At 30.8% G+C, this 21460-nt stretch overlaps 1 protein-coding gene and 1 non-coding gene across 2 annotated transcripts; one reads left to right on the top strand and one right to left on the bottom strand.

Moving 5' to 3' along the window:
* Positions 1–345: 345 nt before the first annotated feature.
* PGAZAT (polygalacturonase ADPG2-like protein) lies at positions 346–6017 on the bottom strand. Its single transcript, XM_088491297.1, has 9 exons — positions 5612–6017; positions 4357–4485; positions 4060–4230; positions 3357–3377; positions 3020–3227; positions 2843–2924; positions 1866–1974; positions 1657–1776; positions 346–927 (listed from the first exon to the last, which is right to left on the bottom strand). The coding sequence occupies exons 1-9, from the start codon at positions 5906–5908 to the stop codon at positions 703–705; spliced, it is 1362 nt and encodes a 453-aa protein (XP_088347423.1). The 5' UTR covers positions 5909–6017; the 3' UTR covers positions 346–702.
* Positions 6018–21388: 15371 nt separating this feature from the next.
* Positions 21389–21460, top strand: TRNAC-GCA (transfer RNA cysteine (anticodon GCA)). Its single transcript has one exon. It is a non-coding gene; the product is annotated as a tRNA-Cys (tRNA).

Genomic DNA, 21460 nt, shown 5'->3' with positions numbered 1-21460 from the left:
CGTTACCTATTGCTATTAAAAAGGCTAACAAAGCTTTCAAGCTTTTCTTTCATTTTATCATGATATCTTACCGTTGCTAGTATAGTATATAATGTTTAAATTAAAATGTTGTTTCTATTAATTATATAACTAAGTGAATATAACTCAATCTTAAGAGATCTTTTTATATCGATATTTAATTTTCATTTATAACATATAACGTATATAAATTAAAAGCTACAAGCATGATCAACGGATTGAGCAACATAATAATACTTTGGATTATATATATTTATGTAGAATCAAGTGACAAATTAAATAATAATTAATAGCAATATATGTATATATCCATTTTTTGGAAAGAAATAATATGGAATTTTAATATCTAGATAGTTGTTTTAATTTTACACTCTACACTCTTATTATTTATTTTATTTTGTTTTTTCTTCTACTCTTAATTCAATCAATGATACATCTATTTGAGTGTACTGTACAACTATATCTTTAGCATCATCATGACAATATAATCATTGTTTAAAGACTAATTTTAATTAATAATAATAATCACCCTAATTAACTATATTGATCACTACACACTACATACCCTATATGCAATGATAAAGTGTCATTGCAAATTAAAGCATGCAATGATATACATTCATGCTTCAATAATTCATGTCATGAATTATTAGTTTAATCTAATCATGGCAATTATGTATATTTCTATGAGCAGCAGCTAGGGTTAACGTCTCCATAATAAGAGACTTTTACATTGTTGCATAAAGCTTCAGCATCTTTGTCTCCTTCAAAACTTTGGAGGTTAATGTCCTCCAATATTATGTCTTGGCATGGAACTGAGTCACTACAATCAAACTTCACAGCCACATCTGAAGCACTTGTCCCTGATATGTTTTGGTACAACACATTTGATATCTGAACCGCTGATTTCTGTACATCCACACCACACAAATTATGAGTATATAATAATACGAAAATGTTTGATAATAAAAAAATATTAGTAAAAAATTATCAAAATTTATTATTTTTTACTTTATTCAATGTACTCTACAATAAATAATAAAGAATAAATTACCATTTGTACCCATAAAAGATATAGACGCAGACAAATGTACCTATATAAGAATAAAACGACAATTATAACCACGGAAGATGACTTTCGTGTGCCAAGAGTACCCGAACGTTAGTTACACAATTGGTCCGTTAGGGTATTCTTGGCACACGGAAACTATCTTTCGTGGGTACAATTGTCGTTTTATTCTTATATGGATACATTTGTCGGCGTTTGTATCTTTCCTGGATACAAATGGTAATTTATTCAAATAATAAATAATAAATAAGACAAATTCAGATTGTTATTGTTTTTTGTCTCCGATATATCTTCTAATTTAAGTTTTTGGTAGGACTATAAAAATAAATCGAATTTTTTAATTTATTCTATTTAACCAGCTTAAATAGACGGAATTTTTTTTTTTAAAAAATAAACCTATAAAAATGAGACTTTAACGAATAAACTAGTTTAACTCGTTTTTTTTATTTTATTTTAACAATCTTTTTAACATTCTAATCTAAATATGTTAAGTTCAATACGGAATTTTTTTTTGTTGACTTTTATTGTTTTATAAGGGAATAATTAATAAGAATAAGAATTTATATTACTTGTTTTGGGCATGACTTATTTGGTTTGTCACAGTAATTCTGGTCTATCAAAATTGGATTGGTCACATTTTCCATCACAATGTGTTTAAACTGGATGTAGCTAGCAAGTCCTGACCCTCCCTGCAAATACATACGTTATTGATTAATCACTAATAAAATCATATAATTAGAAATCGTATAAATGAATTAGAAATTAATTAGTTAATTACCTGCCATGTCTTAATTCTAACTCCATTTGTAGTTCCAGAAATCTGAGCTCGCTTCACTGTTACTCCTGAAACATATGCCTCGGAGTTTCCCTTCCCCAAGCTTCCAATACTGACAACCATTATTGCAAACTAATTATCAAGGTGTTTCCAATTGAAGCTATTATTATGAATTTAGCTATCATGATAATAGATTTATCAGTGAAAAATTTTAAATATTTTTATTTAATAAATATAAAATAAATGTATTAAAAATTTAAGGGTGTAGTGTATTTAATTTGCGTTTTTATTTTTTATTTTTATTTTTAAAATTTTCTATTTTTGAGTTTTGTGAAAGAAAAAATGAGAATAAAAGAGAAAAATAAAAAACAGAATTTTATTATTTTTATTTTTTTTATAAAATTCAGAAAATAAAAAAAATTAAAAATAAAAAAAATATAAATCAAATATACTCTAAATTTTTTATATTTTCAATAAAGACTTTTTTGTTTGTAATCTTAATAAGTATTCTTAGAACATATGATAGATAAATCTTATTATTATTAGTGATAATCAGAATTAATTGAGTAATTAACTATGGATTATGTGTTTTAATAGCATATGATAAATTTACCGCTAATAAAAAATTTTAAATGTTTTTATTTAATAAATACATTGAAATGTGTTTGGTTTAGGTTTTTATTTTCTGTTTTTATTTTTTATATTTTCTGTTTTTTGGATTTTGTGAAGGAAAAAATTAAAACAGAAAATAAGATAAAAACAGAAAACATAATTTTATTTTTTTTATTTTTTTTCACAAAATTCAAAAAACAAAAAATATTGAAAGTAAAAATACAAACCAAACGCATCTTAAATTTTTTATATTTTTTAATAATTTTTTTTTATTTTTGTAATTTTAACAAGTGTCCTTAATTAGGACACATGATAAATAAACGCTATTATTATTAGTGATAATCAGAATTAATTGAATAATTAATTACCTGATACCATGGCCAGGTCCGCACGTTATATTTGTAGCTAGAATATTTTTTGATCCACTTACAATTGATATACAATCGTCACCTGAAAACATATTATTAATTAAATTCAATCAAATTAACTAAAAGATATTTGCATATATTTAATTTAATGAAGGTTAATTATATATGATTAATTACCAGTTCCTATAACGGAGTCAGAGATTTGGACGTTGTGACTATTAGTGACATGAATTCCATCAGTGTTAGGGCTATCCCCTGGTGCCGTCACATTAATCCCAGAAGCTATAACATTTTTGCAACCTTGAATTCTAACATGCATTTGTTGGGCATTTGATATATACAAATTCTCAACCCTCAAATTACTGCAATTTGAGAATGTCAAAGCCTGCAATAATAATATAATAATAATGTTAATTGTTGTTATTACTATTATTATTATTATTATCATGATTTTGAATAATGTCCAGTTAATATACTTGATTAATAATAATTAGTTAATAACATGTATACATACCGTAGGGGCATCCTTGCATGGCTGCAAATTAAATTAAAGAAACCATAAGTGTGGTTATTATATGATAATATGAATATGATTTATAAAATATGACAGTGTTTATTTCTTAAAAAATGTGAATAAGTATAAATTGAAGAATCAACTTTTAATTAATTAATATTAATTAATTTTTATTAGAAATTTTTTTATTCTAATTTAAAAATTAGATTTTAGAATTAAAATAAGGTTTAATTACTCTATTGGTCCCTATAGTTTCGTGAAATTTTCAATTAGAACCCTATACTTTTTTTTTCTTTTTAATTGGGTTCCGCACCAAAAAATTTTTTTCAATTAAGTCCCTCTTAGTAGTAATTGGCTTAATTTTATAGGGACCTAACTAAAAAAAAAAATTGGTACAGGGACTTAAATAAAAGGAAAAAAAAGTATAAAGACCAATTAAAAAAAAATTTTGGTGCAAGGACTCAATTAAAAGAAAAAAAAGTATAGGGACCTAATTAAAAATTTTGCGAAACTATAGTGACCAGCAGAGTAATTAAACCTTAAAATAAAGTAATTTCCTAGTTAAACTCATTTTGAAGGCAGTTCATCATATTTAATTTTTTTTATAAGCTTCAAATTTTATAAAATGATTTTCAAATTTCAATATAATAAATAAATAAATGACTTCCAACATTATTATATATGATATGTATGGTAGTGTTACCAAGGTTTTGTCCCTTTTACACGATTTTTGCCACCATATTTTGCCATTTCCATCAATGGTTCCACCACCATGGACTAATAGTTTCTTAACATTATCAAATACAAGCCAGTATTTGCTATCATTGCTATAATAATCTGATGCCTCATCTGTTGCTTCAATTGTTCCTTCAATCTGATCACAATTAATTTCAACCATTCATTCTATTAATTAATTTTCTTCACAGGGTGAATCTAATAATAATGATCGTGTATAATAATCTTAATTAATTATTTTGAGTATTAATTACTAGCTAATTACCTGGACTTGGATGTCAGATTTGCAAGGACCAGAGAATCTGATTGGTTTGAGTTGGTAAATATTTCCTTTAGGTACCAAAAGAATTGTTTTGCCACTAGAACATGCTGTTTGCCATGCCTTCTCAAACGCCTGAAAATTGAGTAATATCTTATTTTATTCATCAAATTTAAATACACACATTAAATAATATTATAAATAATTACTTTAATTAGTCTTTATTTTATATATTATTATTAGCACTTAGCATAATTCTTTTAATTATATCATAGAATTACTTCTCTCAATATTTAAATTGATAAGAAGAGATACGTGAATAATTATATCTTTAATACATTTTTTTAAGTAAGAATTTTTTTTAAGTTTATTTAAATATTTTTGTATAGACTTTTTTTTCTCTTTTTATTTATTTTATGCTATTTTTTTATCTTTTAAAAAATAATAATAATAATTGAATTTTAGATATTTTAATTATAAAAATTTTGATATTATATCATAAAGCCACTCTTTCCAAAAAATTAAGCTAATATAATAAAGAGACACATGAATTAAGTATTCAAAGTAGTTACACAATTGAAAATTTCTTATTAAGTGTTTCAAGCATATATACAAAAAAATATTTGCTCTATTCAATTTATATTGTAACACATCAAGAATATTGAGCAAACATGAATTTTTTAAATTTGACAGATTAATCCATTTTGTGTCATCAATTTAATCCTACAAAAATGGCAGAAGATACGGTGTATTATTTTTAATTAAATTTTAGGTATTTATATTGTAACAATGATTTTTAATTAAATTTTTAGGACCAGAACAGGGTTATAAAAATCAATGTCATTTTTCAGTTATGATACAAAACCAATAATTATATATATTTTTTGTTAAAAAAAAAGAGCATTATTTTGGTAAATTATTCTATATGTTCCTAAAATATGAAAACGTTTGTTCAATTCCATTTATGTCTTTTTATACATGAAATAATAAAATAAAGACTTGACTTCATCTTAATTACTCTAATATTACTCATCAAGAATTACATTTTTTATATATATATCTCTATTAATTTCAAGTGGAAACTCAGGTGTAGTCGACTTCACGTGAAGTTGATAGCTGAGAGCCCGTTAGATGATTTAACTAATTTGATTAAATTTTCATGTAACGACTCTCAGATATCAACTTCACCTTCACGTGAATTCAACTTCACCTGAGTTTTCACCTTAATTTAAGCTATTAGCCATAGGTACTTAATTATTACCTGTGTATTAGAAGAAGCATCCCCTCCATCACCACAAGCTCCATAATCATTTACATTAATAACTTTACGCAAATGTGAAGAAGAAGAAGAAGAAGTCCGATCGCCACCAACAACATCTTTGCTTTGCATGACTAACCCCTTGAATCTCCACCATGATCTATCATTAATATTATAATCATCTTCAACATTTGTACTCTCAACAAGTGGGCCCTTTTGTAATTTTGCATTATAACAACCAACAAAAGGAACTACTATGCTACTAACAAAGAATGAAAAGAGAAGAAGATATCTATTCATGATGGCCAATATAATAATAATAATAATAATAATAAATAGGGTATGTATGGGGAATTTATTATTGTTTTTTATATATGAAAAATAGATATAGAAATTGGTAGTTTGGTATGTGTTTGGGTCTAATGAGGGAGGAAGCTTATTGTATTTATAGAGAAGCAAGGATGAAATAGAGAGAAAAATATTCAAATATATATATGTTGGTTCATTCTTAAATCTTTATCTACAATATGGGCATATATGGTATGGAATGATGAGATTAAGATGAAATTATCACTCAAAACCTATCCCTCTTTGTCTTTTTCATCATACCTATTGCAATCACAAACATTTCATGTATATATATCTACGTATTTATGTGTAATTATGCCTCAACATTATGTATATATATCCTCTTGTTTAGGGAAAAACCATAAGAATAATATACCGGATATATGAACAATAATTAGTATATATGTGAAGTTTAACAAAGATAATAAAAATATATTTAATTTTGTTTTACACTAGGAGTCCATGCACGTTTGAAAATCTTAAGCTATTAACTGTGAATGATCATCACGCTTTAATTATTTGATAAGTAGTATTAAAATGCAAAAACATGCAATTAATAAGTAGTATTACTGTTTTCATGGTATAGTATAATCTTTTTCACCAAATAATATAGGGATATAATTGCATGAAATATTCATTAATACACCAAATAATATATCTATATGGATAATTATAAAGTTTACGTAAATGATATTATTAATTAATTCACGATGCACATTACATATGTTGCGTATTAAGAAAACACATATATGTAATTATTACCCCTGTTGACACATCTGAATATATATTCTTGTTCTTTCTTTCTCTGAGTGTTATCATTTTGTGTTTCTAAAGAGTTTTATTAATTAGATATTCCGTGAGATGTTTGGTTTTTTTTTTTTTTTTCATGCATTATTTTTAGTTTTAAGATATCAAGCATTGCGTACGAGTGCAAGTCACAGTAGAGTTGATGATAATCATATAGTTCATTGTATTTGTGTGTGCTGGATAATTGTCCAATTTCTTTTCAGACGATTACTGTAGAAATTATAGAATTTTAGGTATTTTATTATTATTATTATTATTATTATTATTATTATTATTATTAATTAGTTCGAATTATGGCGACCACTTCTATCTCCCTAATATATAGAAGCTTCTTTTGTTATTATTAATTTAAAGACTTAAGCTCGATAAAATTGAAAAACGACAAAATCGACTACTATTTGATTTTTTCCTTTTTATTTTTATTTTGTAATAATTATTTTATACACACTATAAATCAATCATAAAATCAATTATTATATATATATATATATATATATATTAATTGACATCTTTTTTTAACTAAATAATCAATCAACAGAATAATCAAAGTTATTGTATAATTAAATATATAATAAGAAAAATCAAATATCTTTACAAAAAATAAATTTAGATTGATTTAGTTATTACTTCACTAGTCCATTTAAATAAGTGTCAGATATTTGAATTATGTTTTGTGCATGCAACAACTAATTGACTAACAATAAACTCTTAAATATAATGGAGTTCAGATTTATGATAGATTAATTCTTAGCCTAATATTAAATTAGAAGATACTGTAAAAAAAATTATAAAAGTAAAGTAAATTAGTTTATGAAATACAAAATATCATTATATTATCTTAATAATAAGTAGCATTTTAGTGTCAAAAATATTGACATGGCGCATTCTAATATCAATATGTATATTTTTCTTTTCTCAGAATTTTTTAAAAAATTATCTTTTAGGATTATACAAAAATTAATATTTAATGACTAAAATTCTACTAATTTTTAATTATTTTAATAAATTTAGTTTATATATTTTTTTATTATGTATCAACCTTAATTAATATGATTTGTAAATAAAATATATACATTTCTTTATTTGAATTGATTAATTAAATATTCATTAAGTAATAAAACCTACAAATAATAATATGCACCTCAAATATATGAATTATAATTATGTTGATTTTCATCATATTGATAGGAGTTAGCTAAAGTTTGTTGATTTTGGTCAAATCTCCAATAAACTTCAAATATTCTTTAAAATGATATTAAAAAAAATATGAAAATATTTATGATTAATTATAATTATGAAAATATGTTTATATTATTTTAAAATAAGTAATATTTTGGCGCTAAAATATGAACGTGACACATTTTGGTGTCAGGATATATATTGCTCTCTTCTCATAATATTTTAAAAAAGTATTTTCTTTGAAATTATATGAAAATTGGTATTTAATAACTAAAATTTTAATAATTATCAATCATTATAATAAATCTAATTTATATTTTTTTTATCGTGTATCAATCTTAATTAATATAATTTATATATATATATATATATATCATTATTTAAATCAATTAGTCAAATATCCATTAAAAAATAAAAAATTCATTAAATTAAAGAATTTAATCAAGATATGATGGAAATTGAACTATAAAAATTGAAATTTTGAATAATAAGTAGGGTTAGAAAACAAATTTGATGATGTTTTCGAATTGATTTCTTCATATTTATCTATTTAAGGGAATAATAATATAGATGTTTATCTCATTTAATTTACAATACTGTTATTTTAATCATTTTCTTTATAAATCATTGCATTGTAACATATTAATTATATTTTTATTAATCATATATGAATATGTAATATAGATTTATATATCTTTAGTAATTATCGAAAAATATTGATACAAAAATATAATTTTAGAATAATAAAATATAAATAATGATTAAGAGACCTGTTTTATCATTCTAATTATCCTCCTAATATTTAAATGAATAAAAATGTAAATATATATTATTTTTTAAAATATTAAAAAAATACAAAAAATTTTTATTTAAAAATTAAAAAAATAATTAAAAAGATAAATTAAAACTTCTAATAATTTTTATATAAATTAAATAAATTAATAAAAAATAAAACTAAAAAATATAAATTAAATAAATATTTTTTGCACATCACACGAATACATAACTAGTTTATTTCTATATGGTAATTAATTTTGTATATATATGTAATATAATTAGTATTTTTCAAACCGTGATGTTGCAATAATCGATTAATGTGGTGGATCTTATTAATCGACATGGTAATTAACACTATGAAGCAACAACGTAACCCTAGATATAGACACTTGTCATCATCACTTCATTATAAGAATGGGTCACTACACATTAGTAAAGAGCTGAGCCACACACATCTTAATCCTATCCTTTTATATATATGTGCATGTACATTGTACATTTTGTTTAATTAGAATCATCAAATAATAATGACAGCTTTATTAGAAGATTATTATGGGTAAGGGAATGGCTTTGGAGTAGAAGGCACTATATGATTCATGTAGCATCTATCACTTTATTTGAAACTTAATTTAGAATGAACCTTTTATGGCCTAAACTTTCCTTAACTATTATCATAAATGTCATGATGATATGTTAGACCCCAAAGAGTATGTGCAAAATGTGAAGTCTTCATTTTATGATATTGCCATCTCAATAAATTGCACATGTATGGCACGTACGATTTAATTTAATGGGTTATATATCTAACAAGCTTTCAATTTTTTTTATTTATTTTATACTAATTTGTTTTGTCAATAAAAATTAAATTTTAGATTTTAAAATTATAGAATTTTTGATATCATATCATCAACTTATCATGTCACTTTTCAAAAAAAATGAAACCGGTAAAAAGAGACACATTCGTATCTCTAACATAGAGGAAGTAAAAAAATATAAAATATTTTCTCCTAAGCCCATAAAATATTTGCATCCTCGCATGTGGCAGTAGGACAATATGCATATATTAGAAGTCTACAATACTATGATTGTGGTGCTGGATTGACGCATGAGATGATATCATTAAAACTTAGATTGTTTCAGGACATCAAAGCATGAGAGATGTCGTTAATTAATGTAGAACACAATCCTCATTTATTTGGCAACTTAACGAAGTTAAGAAATTTGAGGTTGATCTTTGGAAAACTAAGTTTAATTTGAAAAGATATATATGGTATCAATTGATTTATGTACTTGGATCATATCATATCATCTATCGTAGCGTATTGCTTTGTACTATATATGAATTCTAATTAGTTACTTTATGTATGTTTATTTGCAAAATATAAATTTGTTATTTGTGGAACCATAAACATTGAATATTGTGTGTGACTGAAACAAGTAAGTTGGATCATCCAAAATTGGATAAACAAACTTGAACATTTACTTGAATATAATATTTCTATGTATGTATATCTAAATTATCTATTAATAAATATACATGGCATAACCGATCGTTTTAAGAAAGATTAATTAAGCAAGGGGAGTTTTTATTTATTTATTTATTTTAAGACCACAATGGTACCTTTCTGTGTCTCTCTAGAAAGGGATAGATGACCCTTAGCTTAATTATTTTACAAGAGTGCGATCATTTTTTTATGGATAATTATAGTGTACAGATTTTATTGTATAAAGATTTACAAATATTCTTTTTTTTTTTGGAAATGTCAAAAAGGATAGTTAGAGCCAAGCATGCTGTTGTAATGATTGGGCCGGGAGACCAAAAACATTTCACATAAGGCCTTGGTTATTTTAGGTGTTATTATGGATAGGAAAAACCATGATGTAGGAGGAATATATCATTGAAGAGTATATGACTCCTGAACAAAAAACAAAAGAGTATATCACCCAAATGAATATAGTAAATGTGATAGAATCTGATAGTATGGTCCTCATTCAAGCTCTGAAATCACAGGCATCAATTGCAGAAATTTAAGTTATTCTAGACGAAATATTGGATTTAGCAAGAAGCATCCCGAATTGTGAATTCATCTGGGTGCCTCAAGAAGGGAATGTCTTGGCGTACAAAGTGGCGAACCTTACACTTGACAGTACTCTTCAGCAAAATTGGTTCTTTTGCAAGCCATAATCCATTACCAACATTTTGAAAAAAGAGAATCATATGTCACTACAAATGACAAACAGATCATGAATAAGAGAATCTGATTTGGACTGGGTGCCAATAAAACTAAATCAGTAAGAATATAACATCTGTATACCTTTGCGGTCTCGGTTGAGGAGAAATGCTACTCCATCAACACCTGCATAATTGGCAGCATCAATCAAGAATGCGGTTGATTGCAGGAGAGATAGGTGTTGCTGCCAGAGAACTGGTGATTGTTGCAGCTTCGGGTTTTCTCTCTCTTCACGCTGGAGGAGGATAGCAGCATACCTGCGGGAACAAAACTTTGACTTTGTCAACGGCACGTGTGCAATGAACGGTTGCAAAGCGGAAGCTGTTGGAAAAGGAGAATGTTGAAACCATGATGAAGAAGAAGATTAGGGAAAGAAGTGCTGCTGTCCCGTTGCTTTGGCTGGAAGGGGCTTGGAGCATGTCTGGTTTGGGTTGGGCTTCCAACCTGGACTTTGTCCAAAAATATATATATATATAGTAAATGTGACCAGAAAAAATTTCTAAGTTAATATAGTAAATGTGATTTAACCAATATTAAATATGCGCCAATGAGCCTTAGCTCACATGGCATATCTCTTCCTCCCCATCTCAAAGATCTAGGGTTCAAATTCTAGAGATTGCAATTGAGGAAAAAATATGGTAAAAATGTGGTAGTATTAATAATAGATGTATGACATATTTTGCCCAAAAATTACAATAAAAAAAATATTTGTAAGTTAATATACTTTAGATGTATTAATTACAGTTATTTATTATAATATTGTCTAACTAATATACATGAAGATTCAAAAATATAAATACATTAAGATTAAATATTTTAATATTTTCGTATATTATTTTTGCCCAAAAATCAAAATTTTTCTATATCCGTCACTGGTTGACACTATAATTACTGAATGCTAAACCCCTAATCTGATGTGGAGTGTTCAGGTGACATTTTTTTTTGTATTCTAAGTATTATTTTTAATTAAAAGAAGGCAATAGAAAATGTTAATTTGATTAGTGTAGATGTGAGTATGCCTTTGATGCGAAAATAGTATTGGTGACGAGTAGAAGTAAAATCAGAAAACAGTTGGCAGTTGGTCTTCAGGCCATTTTGGGTGGAAGTTATGAAATAGTGGAAGGAGAGGGGTGTTTGTGGTGCGGTTTGGTTTGATTTTTGAGAGAAAAGTCATCTGATCCGATCGTCTAATTAAACTGCGATTGGGTTTAGTACGGTTTTTTTATCAAGGCTATCCAAACCAAACCAAACCAATTAAAATCGATTTGGTTTAGTTCGGTTTGTTCAGTTTTTTCAATCAATTCAAAAAAAAATACTACATACTATTTCACAAAGTCATAACATTGACACTATAATTACTGAATGCTAAACCCCTAATCTGATGTGGAGTATTCAGGTGACATTTTTTTTTTTGTATTTTAAGTATTATTTTTAATTAAAAGAAGGCAATAAAAAATGTTAATTTGATTAGTGTAGATGTGAGTATGCCTTTGATGCGAAAATAGTATTGTGACGAGTAGAAGTAAAATCAGAAAACAGTTGACAGTTGGTCTTCAGGCCATTTTGGGTGGAAGTTATGAAATAGTGGAAGGAGAGGGGTGTTTGTGGTGCGGTTTGGTTCGGTTTTTGAGAGAAAAGTCATCCGATCCGATCGTCTAATTAAACTGCGATTGGGTTTGGTTCGGTTTTTTTATCAAGGCTATCCAAACCAAACCAAACCAATTAAAATCGATTTGGTTTAGTTCGGTTTGTTCGGTTTTTTAATCAATTCAAAAAAAAATACTACCATACTATTTCACAAAGTCATAGCATTGAAATCGACAAACACAAATACACAATAGCTAACAAAGTGTTGATCTAATGAAATTTAACGACAAAAGAAATTCAAATACGACAATTAAAGAAGTTTAATAGTTCAACAGTCAATACAACTGAAAATAAAAATAAATTGTCATTAAACAATAGCAAAGTTATGGTGTCTTCTCATGTGATTTTTTGCATTGTGACAACAAGTGATTTTTCATGTTACTAGTGCCATTTTTATGTGTATCACAAGCATAACTAGCCCCCACACCAATTACATTTAGCTCTAGAGTACTGTGGATTACTAGTTTCATCTTTAGTAAAGTGATCCCATGTCCAAGACCTAGCAAGGTTTTCTCTTACCTTTGTCGGTCTCAGTTTCAGCGGAGTCATCAATGGGAGCTTCTTCAACAGCTCGCCTTTTCCCTCGACCTCTACTAGCAAGCTTCCTTGTGTTTCTATGAGGAGCTGGCAAAGTAGGCAATACACTCGGAGATCTGATGCTTGTTGATTCATTCGGAAGAGGAACTGGCAGCAATCCGGTTGTCGCCCATATTCTCACTTGAACTGACGTCAAACTACATAAACAAATACAATAAATCAACTAATCAAGGACAGAAACACAACAACAAATAAATTAAAAACCAGCAACAAACTGAACAATAAATCAATAACCAGCAATACCAAATTACCAACAATAAATTGAACAATAAATTGATCTCAATAAACTGAACAATAAATCAATAACCAGCAATACCAATAACAATAAATCAATAACCAGCAATACCAAATTACCAACAATAAACTGAACGATAATATGAACAATAAACTGAACAATAAATCAATAACCAGCAACAATACCAACAATAAAATAATTCAACAATACCAAGTTACCAACATTACCTGACAAACAGCAAGTAGCAACAATGCATCAATAAATAGCAATTGGTAAACATTACCTGAATCGGTGGCTTGGGCTCCATATTGACTTGAATCGGTGGCTGGGTGGGAGACTAGGAGGTGCTGTGTTGAACTGTTGATCATGGCCAGAACCCAGAAACGCTGCTGGGTGGTGGCGTTTCACTGGCGTGGTGCTGTGCTGACCTGTTGGGTCAGTGGTGGTGGCATGGTACTGGCCTGATGGGTCAGTGGGTGCTGGCCTGTTGTGCGAGCTGGCTGTGGCTGCCTGACTGGAGCTTTGTGTTCGTGGTGCACTGGTGGTGGGGATCTCTGCTCTGTCTGCGAAGAGGAAGGCTTCGGCGTTGGGACTTGGGAGGAAGGCTTCAAGGTGGTGGGAGGAACGTGGGTGCCGCCGGCCTCGAGACTCAAGGACATGGGTGGCTGGGTGTGCAGAGGGCGAGATTGTGAGAAGAGAGAGCTAGGTTAGGTTTCGATTGGGGGTTAGGGATGCGCAGCAATAGCACTCGTTTGGGGATCGGGGTGGGGGCCTGGGGGTGGGGTTGGTATTTTTTAGGCTTTTTTGCCAAACCGATTCGGTTCGGTTCGGTTTGGATTTTCATGGTCAGAACCGAAAACCAAATCGAACCGTAAAAAACAGCAAAACAAGTTTTTTATTTCATTTTTGGTTTTCGGTTATTTTGGTTTGGTTCATCGGTTTAGTTCGGTCCGAATCGGTTTTGAACACCCCTAGAAAGAGTGACGATGACACAAAATGAAGGTTAGATTCATGAATAATGTTTGTTTGTTGTGGTGAAAGTAAACCGTCACACTAAACCATAACAGTAAACCCTAAATGATAAATCCAAAACCCAAAAAATCTACTAATTTGTGAATTTCTTGTTGGGAAAGTACAGGGTAGCACTAATTCCAGAACATCATACCTGAATCTGATACTCGAAAACTCGAAACCGAAAAAACTTGAACCATAGTCCTAAAACCCGAAAACCGAGAACAATAAAGCCTATACCCTTAAAGCCTAAATTGCAGTTGATTTGTCTATTTCTCTAGGTGAGAGGACACCGTAACACTAATTCCTGAACCATGAACCATGAACCATGTAAGTTAAACCGTAAACTATAAATCCTAAATTTTAAACCGTAATTCATGATCTATAGTCCTTAAACGATAAACCGCAATCCAATAAACCGGTCAGTAGAATGGACTAAATCATAGTTGTAAGAATTGACGCGATGATTGAATCGGTCAAATAATTAGTTTACTGGTTTGTTGGTTTAACAGATAAGTTATTAGTTGAACCGATAGAATGGATCCTACGAAAGTAAAGAAATTAAAATAGTCACAAGTCTAAAATTACAATTTAAAATAGACATCACCACCAATATTTTAAAAATAATCAAGTTTTAACAAATTATAATAAATAAGTTATTATTCAGGGATCATGACATAAGTATATAAAATTGTAGTACATTTTTATAATAAAGAATTTATAATTTTATTTTAATGCTAAAGTAACAGTTTTTTATTCCAATAAGTGACTACCTAGTTTATATTTATTCCGTTATTATTACTGGAAAATACTATGCAATGAATATCGTTTAATCACAAAAAGAATAATGATGTCGTAATTAATATCATTATTTGATGTGTTTGTTTACATATGTGTAATGACATTTTTGTTAATAATTATGAATAATTAGGGGTGTACATAAAATAATTAAATTATAGTTAATTAATTAAAAAATCATAATCACATTTTGGTTAATCAATTTAATAAAATAATTTTAAAAATTATATCCACATTATTAAAAAATGGTTAATCAAAAGTCAAAACCAAATTATAAAAATCAATTTTTAACTAGCTTTTAAATTTTTTAACCGGTTAATAACTAATTTTATCATATAAAATTAATTTGGTTAATTAACCAAATAATAAACAGTCCTATGAATAATAAAAAAGCATGATTAATTTAAATACAAGTGAGTATGAAATAAAAATAATTTTTAACAAAACTATGGTATATTTTAACTGTATAAATAATAATTAACATATACAATAATAAAAAATAATACAGCTTAGTGGTAATTTAGGAAGCATCCAATAATAAAGAGGACTTATTTCAGGTCATGTCTTTAGTAATTTTGGAATTCTCCAATTTGGTTGAACTGATTTTTTACCGATTTTAAAAATAACATTCTGTAAATATTGTATCGAGAGTTGAATATTTTTGTTTGTAATTTAAATTTTGTGTATTTTTCAGGGTACTAGCTGGAGGATGATTTTCTTACGGATACTTAGAGATATACATTGGAAAAGAATTTTAAAAGCAGTTAATAAGAGGAAAAAAAAATTAAGAGTTCTATTTACGAAACAGATATAAAGAATATGAAGTTATTAGTTAGTTATTAAAGCTTGGCATGAGATAGTATATCGAAACTGTTTTAACATAGAATTCATCAAGAAAAATGTTGCAAGTGACAAAAAGAAATTTATTATAATTAAAAAATACACTATATCACTGGTCAACTTATAATTAATATATTAACACTCATTATGTCATTAGTGAATTCATCGGCACCTTCGCAAAGAAATAAAAAAAATATTTTTTTCACTTAACTAAACCAGCAACAACTATTTTGCCATCTCGTCTTCTACTTAACTGATTGAACTTAATTCACCTGTTTTTTCTTTGAGTGAAAACGAAGATTGGCCAATGTATTCCTTTCCTTAACAAAATTCACCAATTTTATTTTTTTTCACTAACTTAAAAACAGAAACTAACAGCCTATACACCATATTAGGTACAACAAAATTCTCAGCACAATTGTTAACACGAGAGTAAAAATCCTTTCCAGATTTTAATCACAGGAATTAAAAAAGAAAAAAATTTATGTCTATTATAATTTATATCTATTATAATATCAACAACAAATTAATATCTAATTATAACTCATTTACAAGCTTCATTATAATTTACATATATGGCCTGACCCTATGAAACAAAATTTTGGAATTACCATGTCCATGTGTCTACTGTCTTTGAAGTTACCCATGCTTAGTAGAGTGCAACAAGTCTTCAACTTTACAACAACTCTAATATTCAGAGGCAATCAAGCATAGAACATTTCTTTCTGAATAAACCAAGCAATTTACAATACAACACATGGAACTAATAGCTTAAATCAATTTTCATGGAGAACATGTGAACCATCAAAGTACATACTAAAAGATGACAAAAACCTATATGGGAATACCAGGAAGTGCCATCTCAATAATTATATATTCATTATCATGCCTACCATGCTAGCAGTACCCATAGTAATAAGACCTTTCAAAACCCAGCATCATCATACACATGTTAAAATTAAATTCTCTATAGTTGTCCATGTTTCAATTACAGTGCTTATTCCTTCAATTCTTTGCCTTTTCACTCATATTTTTCCTACAAAAAAAAATTACTCCTACAGTTTGATCCCACAATTAACGACTTCAACAGAAAAAAGATTGGTTATCTTAAGTTCTTAACTAATCTTACATCAACTATTCATTCACATATAAATAATGACATAACCAAGAACAAGAAATCAATTATGTTCGGAAAAAAATACTATGCTTATTATGTATTTCGACTCTAGCAAACCTAGAATGACATAAGCGAAAAAATTATTTTGATCTCATGAAGATGCGTTTGCTAATAATTTACGGAGAATAACTGAACATAAATGACAAGCAATGGCGGGGATAACGCCACTGACCAGGGTGAAGGGCCGGGGGACAATGACTCCACCGCTGCAATGAAGCAACTGGCGATTTGCGAACTAGGAAGCGAGCTTTACCACGACGAACACACGCAGATCCCAAGCTCCACCAGCAGCGACAGCGAGCAGACTGGAGGCGACGACCCTCGTAGATGGAGCTAGGTTTTTCTCTGTTGAGAGGAGAGGCGTGAGGTGAAGACCCAAGTTGCCTTTTTTTTCATCCATTGTTTTTTTTTTTTTTTGCGTCCACTTAAGCCCAAAACGCAAATGTCTCACCAACGGAACCCGGCGCACACAAACCCTGTTCTATTTCATGAAACCACCTCGGCTCACTCGGCCCACCCTTGAGCGCCCACACGGCCACACCTCGCTGAAAGCCTGCTCCAGCCGCACAAGGGAGACAACACGTGTCGACAGGAGACACAAGGAGATGGTATATCCGTAAATCTGTACAAAATTACATCTGTATAGTAGAGCGACCCTCTTTTTATATATGTAATTAAATTCTTGATATTTTATTTGTTATCTGTTCATACCCCAACCCAACGCTAGGGGCCAGGTCCAAGTAAGCTAAAAGGGTCCAATCCAAAGATTGGTCTTCGCTACCCACCGACCTCCTCAGAAGAGGTTGGATTCAGCACAGGCTCCATCCCAAAGAAGTCGAGCTCGAAGGATAGCTGGCAGATAACACTTATTCAAATAAGTAACTGTCCCTAAAATCTCTCAACTCACTTCCAGGAGCCATATCTCAACTACCCTAAGATAAAGGGACGGTTATCCACCCTGAAAAGTGGAACCACTCCAACAGTGGTTATTGGATCACCACTATAAATACACTGACACCCCTCAGATATCTCTAAGTTCCAATACTCTTAAAACCTGCTTAACCCCTTGCTGACTTAGGCATCAGAGTGTCTTTGCAGGTCCCACCCCTCATTCTTTCAAATACACAGCTCAGACGGCAACTCCCGAACGCCAACAAATCGGAGACCACCTTCTCATAATACTTGGGCCAATCCTTCAAGCCCAAACCACAAATTTCAGGTTACCTACATAACATTAGCACCGTTGCCGGGGACCTGAACGATCATCCAGTAATGGCGGACGACCAGCCTTCGGATGGGCACACTGCATCTGATTCAGAGCAAGAGCAGTTAGATGTAGCCAACAACGACAGGGCTATAGTATCCCTGCACGGAGCAGGTGCCTAGCACCACCAAGGCCCTTCTGGTGAAAAAGACCCCAGGGGGATTCCCTCCGAGGTGTACGGACCAGAAAAAAGGGAGCAGCCCCTCGCTGCCGACCTCATGGGATTACTCCACGGCCACCAGGGACGGCTGGAGCAGCTAGAACAAGAACTAGAGCGGCAACGAGAGGCAGAGAGGAACCTGAGAAGAGAGGCCGAGCACCGAAAAGAGCTTGAAGAAAAGCTCTTGAGGTTGGAATCCAATCTCCGAGGTCGAAATTCTCGTAGTGACCGAGAAGACTCTCCGTTGGGAGAGAAGACCCATTCAGTGAGGACATAATGAGGGCGAAAGTTTGAAGAAACTTCAAAAGCCCCGACATGGACCTATATGACGGGACTACTGATCCAAAGCATCACCTGAGCAATTTCAAAAGTCGGATGTACTTAGCCGACGCTTTTGATGCTACTCGCTGTAAGACCTTTCCAACAACCTTGACAAAGGCAGCGATGAAGTGGTTCGACAGCCTCCCCCCTCCCCCAGGCCGGGTACTAGTTTCGACGACCTCTCGCGAAAGTTTCTCATGCGATTTTCAATCCAGAAGGATAAAGTAAAGCACACACCGAGCCTCCTGGGAGTAAAACAGGAGGTCGGAGAACCTTTGAGGGATTACATGGAAATGTTCAACAAGGCGTGCCTAGAAATTCAAGACCTACCTACAGAAGCAGTGATCATGGGCCTAGTAAGTGGACTTCGAGAAGGCCCTTTCTCCCAGTCCATCTCCAAAAGGCACCCGACTTTCCTGAGTGATGTACAAGAAAGAGTTGAAAAGTACATCAACATGGAAGAAAACGCCAGGCTACGAGAGCCAAGCTGGCGATCTGGGCACTCTCACTCATCAAAAGAGAAGGAGAAAGAGTCCAAGAAAAAAGAAAAAGTCGGGACTGAAAGGCCTATGAGATATCACTCTTATACTCCCCTACGAGTTTCCCTAGTTGACGTCTACAGGAAAATTTGTCACACTGAAAGGCTACCGCCCCCTGGACCCATCAAGAACAAGAAAGGGGGAAGCCGTAGCGAGTACTGTGAGTACCACAAGCTATATGGTCACTCAAAAAATGATTGTTACGACCTGAAGAATGTGATAGAAAAGCTGGCCAGGGAAGGTCGGCTTGACAGATATCTCATGAAAAGGTCGGACCATCATGGCAAGAGGAAGCGAGATGAAGAGGACCGAAGAGATCCACTAGCACAGACCCCGAAAAGGCATACACATGATCTCAGGAGGGTTTGCTGGAGGAGGCCTCACAAAGTCATCTCGCAAGAGACACCTAAAGGAAGTCTACCAAGTCGGAAGCGAATCGCCCAACCTCCCAACCATCTCTTTCACCAAAGAAGATGGGCTGGGCATTGTTCCCGGACACGATGATCCAGTGGTGTTCACCATGATTCTTGTCAATCCCCGACCCAACGCTAGGGCCAGGTCCAAGTAAGGCAAAAAGGTCTAACCCAAAGATTGGTTTTCGCTACCCACCAACCTCCTCAGAAGAGGTCGGATTCAACACAGGCTCCATCCCAAAGAAGTCGGGCTCGAAGGATAGCTGGCAGATAACACTTATTCAAATAAGTAACTGTCCTTAAAATCTCTCAACCTACTTCCAGGAGCCATATCTCAACTACCATAAGATAAAGGGACGGTTATCCACCCTGAAAAGTGGAACCACTCCAACGGTGGTTATTGGATCACCACTATAAATACACTGACACCCCTCAGGTATCTCTAAGTTCCAATACTCTTAAAACCTGCTTAATCCCTTGCTGACTTAGGTATTGGAGTGTCTTTGCAGGTACCACCTCCCATTCCTTCAAACACACAGTTCGGACAGCGACTCCCGAACGCCAACAAGTCGGAGACCACCTCTCATAATACTTGGGCCAATCCTTCAAGTCCAAACTACCAATTTCAAGTTACTTATATAACATTGTCATTGTTGGTTCTCATAAAAAATTTAATTTTGCTCAGATTTTTTCTTTTTCTTTACTCTTTAATGTTATTGTCTATTAACTTAATCTTGCATGACAAATAGTTTCATGTAAAATCTAATTTTTATTGACCCAAAAGAATAAATTTTAGCATAAGATAAGTATAAAGAAAAACCTATACAAATTAAAAAAAGAAAAAAACTTTTCTGTGTGTCACACACTTATTAAATACCAATTCTATGACCAAATTGTAGGTCACACGCTTTTTTTTTTCTTATTTAATTTCTTCACCTATACTTCTAATAGATATAAAAATTTTAAGGTGCATAAAAAAATATTTTCAGTAAATTTAGTTGTTGTGGATCTAAGAAAAACTATCAATAAATTGAGTCTTATTTTTTTGGTAATCAAGTGTTAACATATCCGTGCAACGTACTACATAAACACATAATCATGCATCTGTCTTACAGTCTTGCTTAAGGTTTTAGAGTCAGGGTTGGCTTAGCTAACTGCATTTAGTTAGCCCAGCTTATACATTGAACTACAATTTAAGTATCTAACTAACCTTGTCTTATTAAGAATCTGAAGCAAATATATATGGGTTGATTTTTTTTTCTTTTTGCTAGTGTCTTTTCTATTAGCTCTGCTCTGGGCTTCATCTGATAGTTCTTTTTTTTTTCCTCTAAAAATAGTATATGTTGTTGCTAGTTACTATATTTTGGGCTATAGGATTTTCATTCTATGAGCGTCCAACTTAAAAATTAAGTTATACAAATTACAAAATAAACAAAGGGTCCATAGCTCAGTGGTAGAGCATTTGACTGCAGATCAAGAGGTCACCGGTTCGAACCCGGTTGGGCCCT

Source organism: Arachis ipaensis, chromosome B6 (genome assembly GCF_059453495.1).
Source record: "Arachis ipaensis isolate K30076 ecotype BB chromosome B6, ASM5945349v1, whole genome shotgun sequence".
Taxonomy (NCBI): Eukaryota; Viridiplantae; Streptophyta; class Magnoliopsida; order Fabales; family Fabaceae; genus Arachis; species Arachis ipaensis.
Note: the sequence above shows the minus strand (reverse complement) of the source record. Positions and strands in the feature narration are given on the sequence as shown.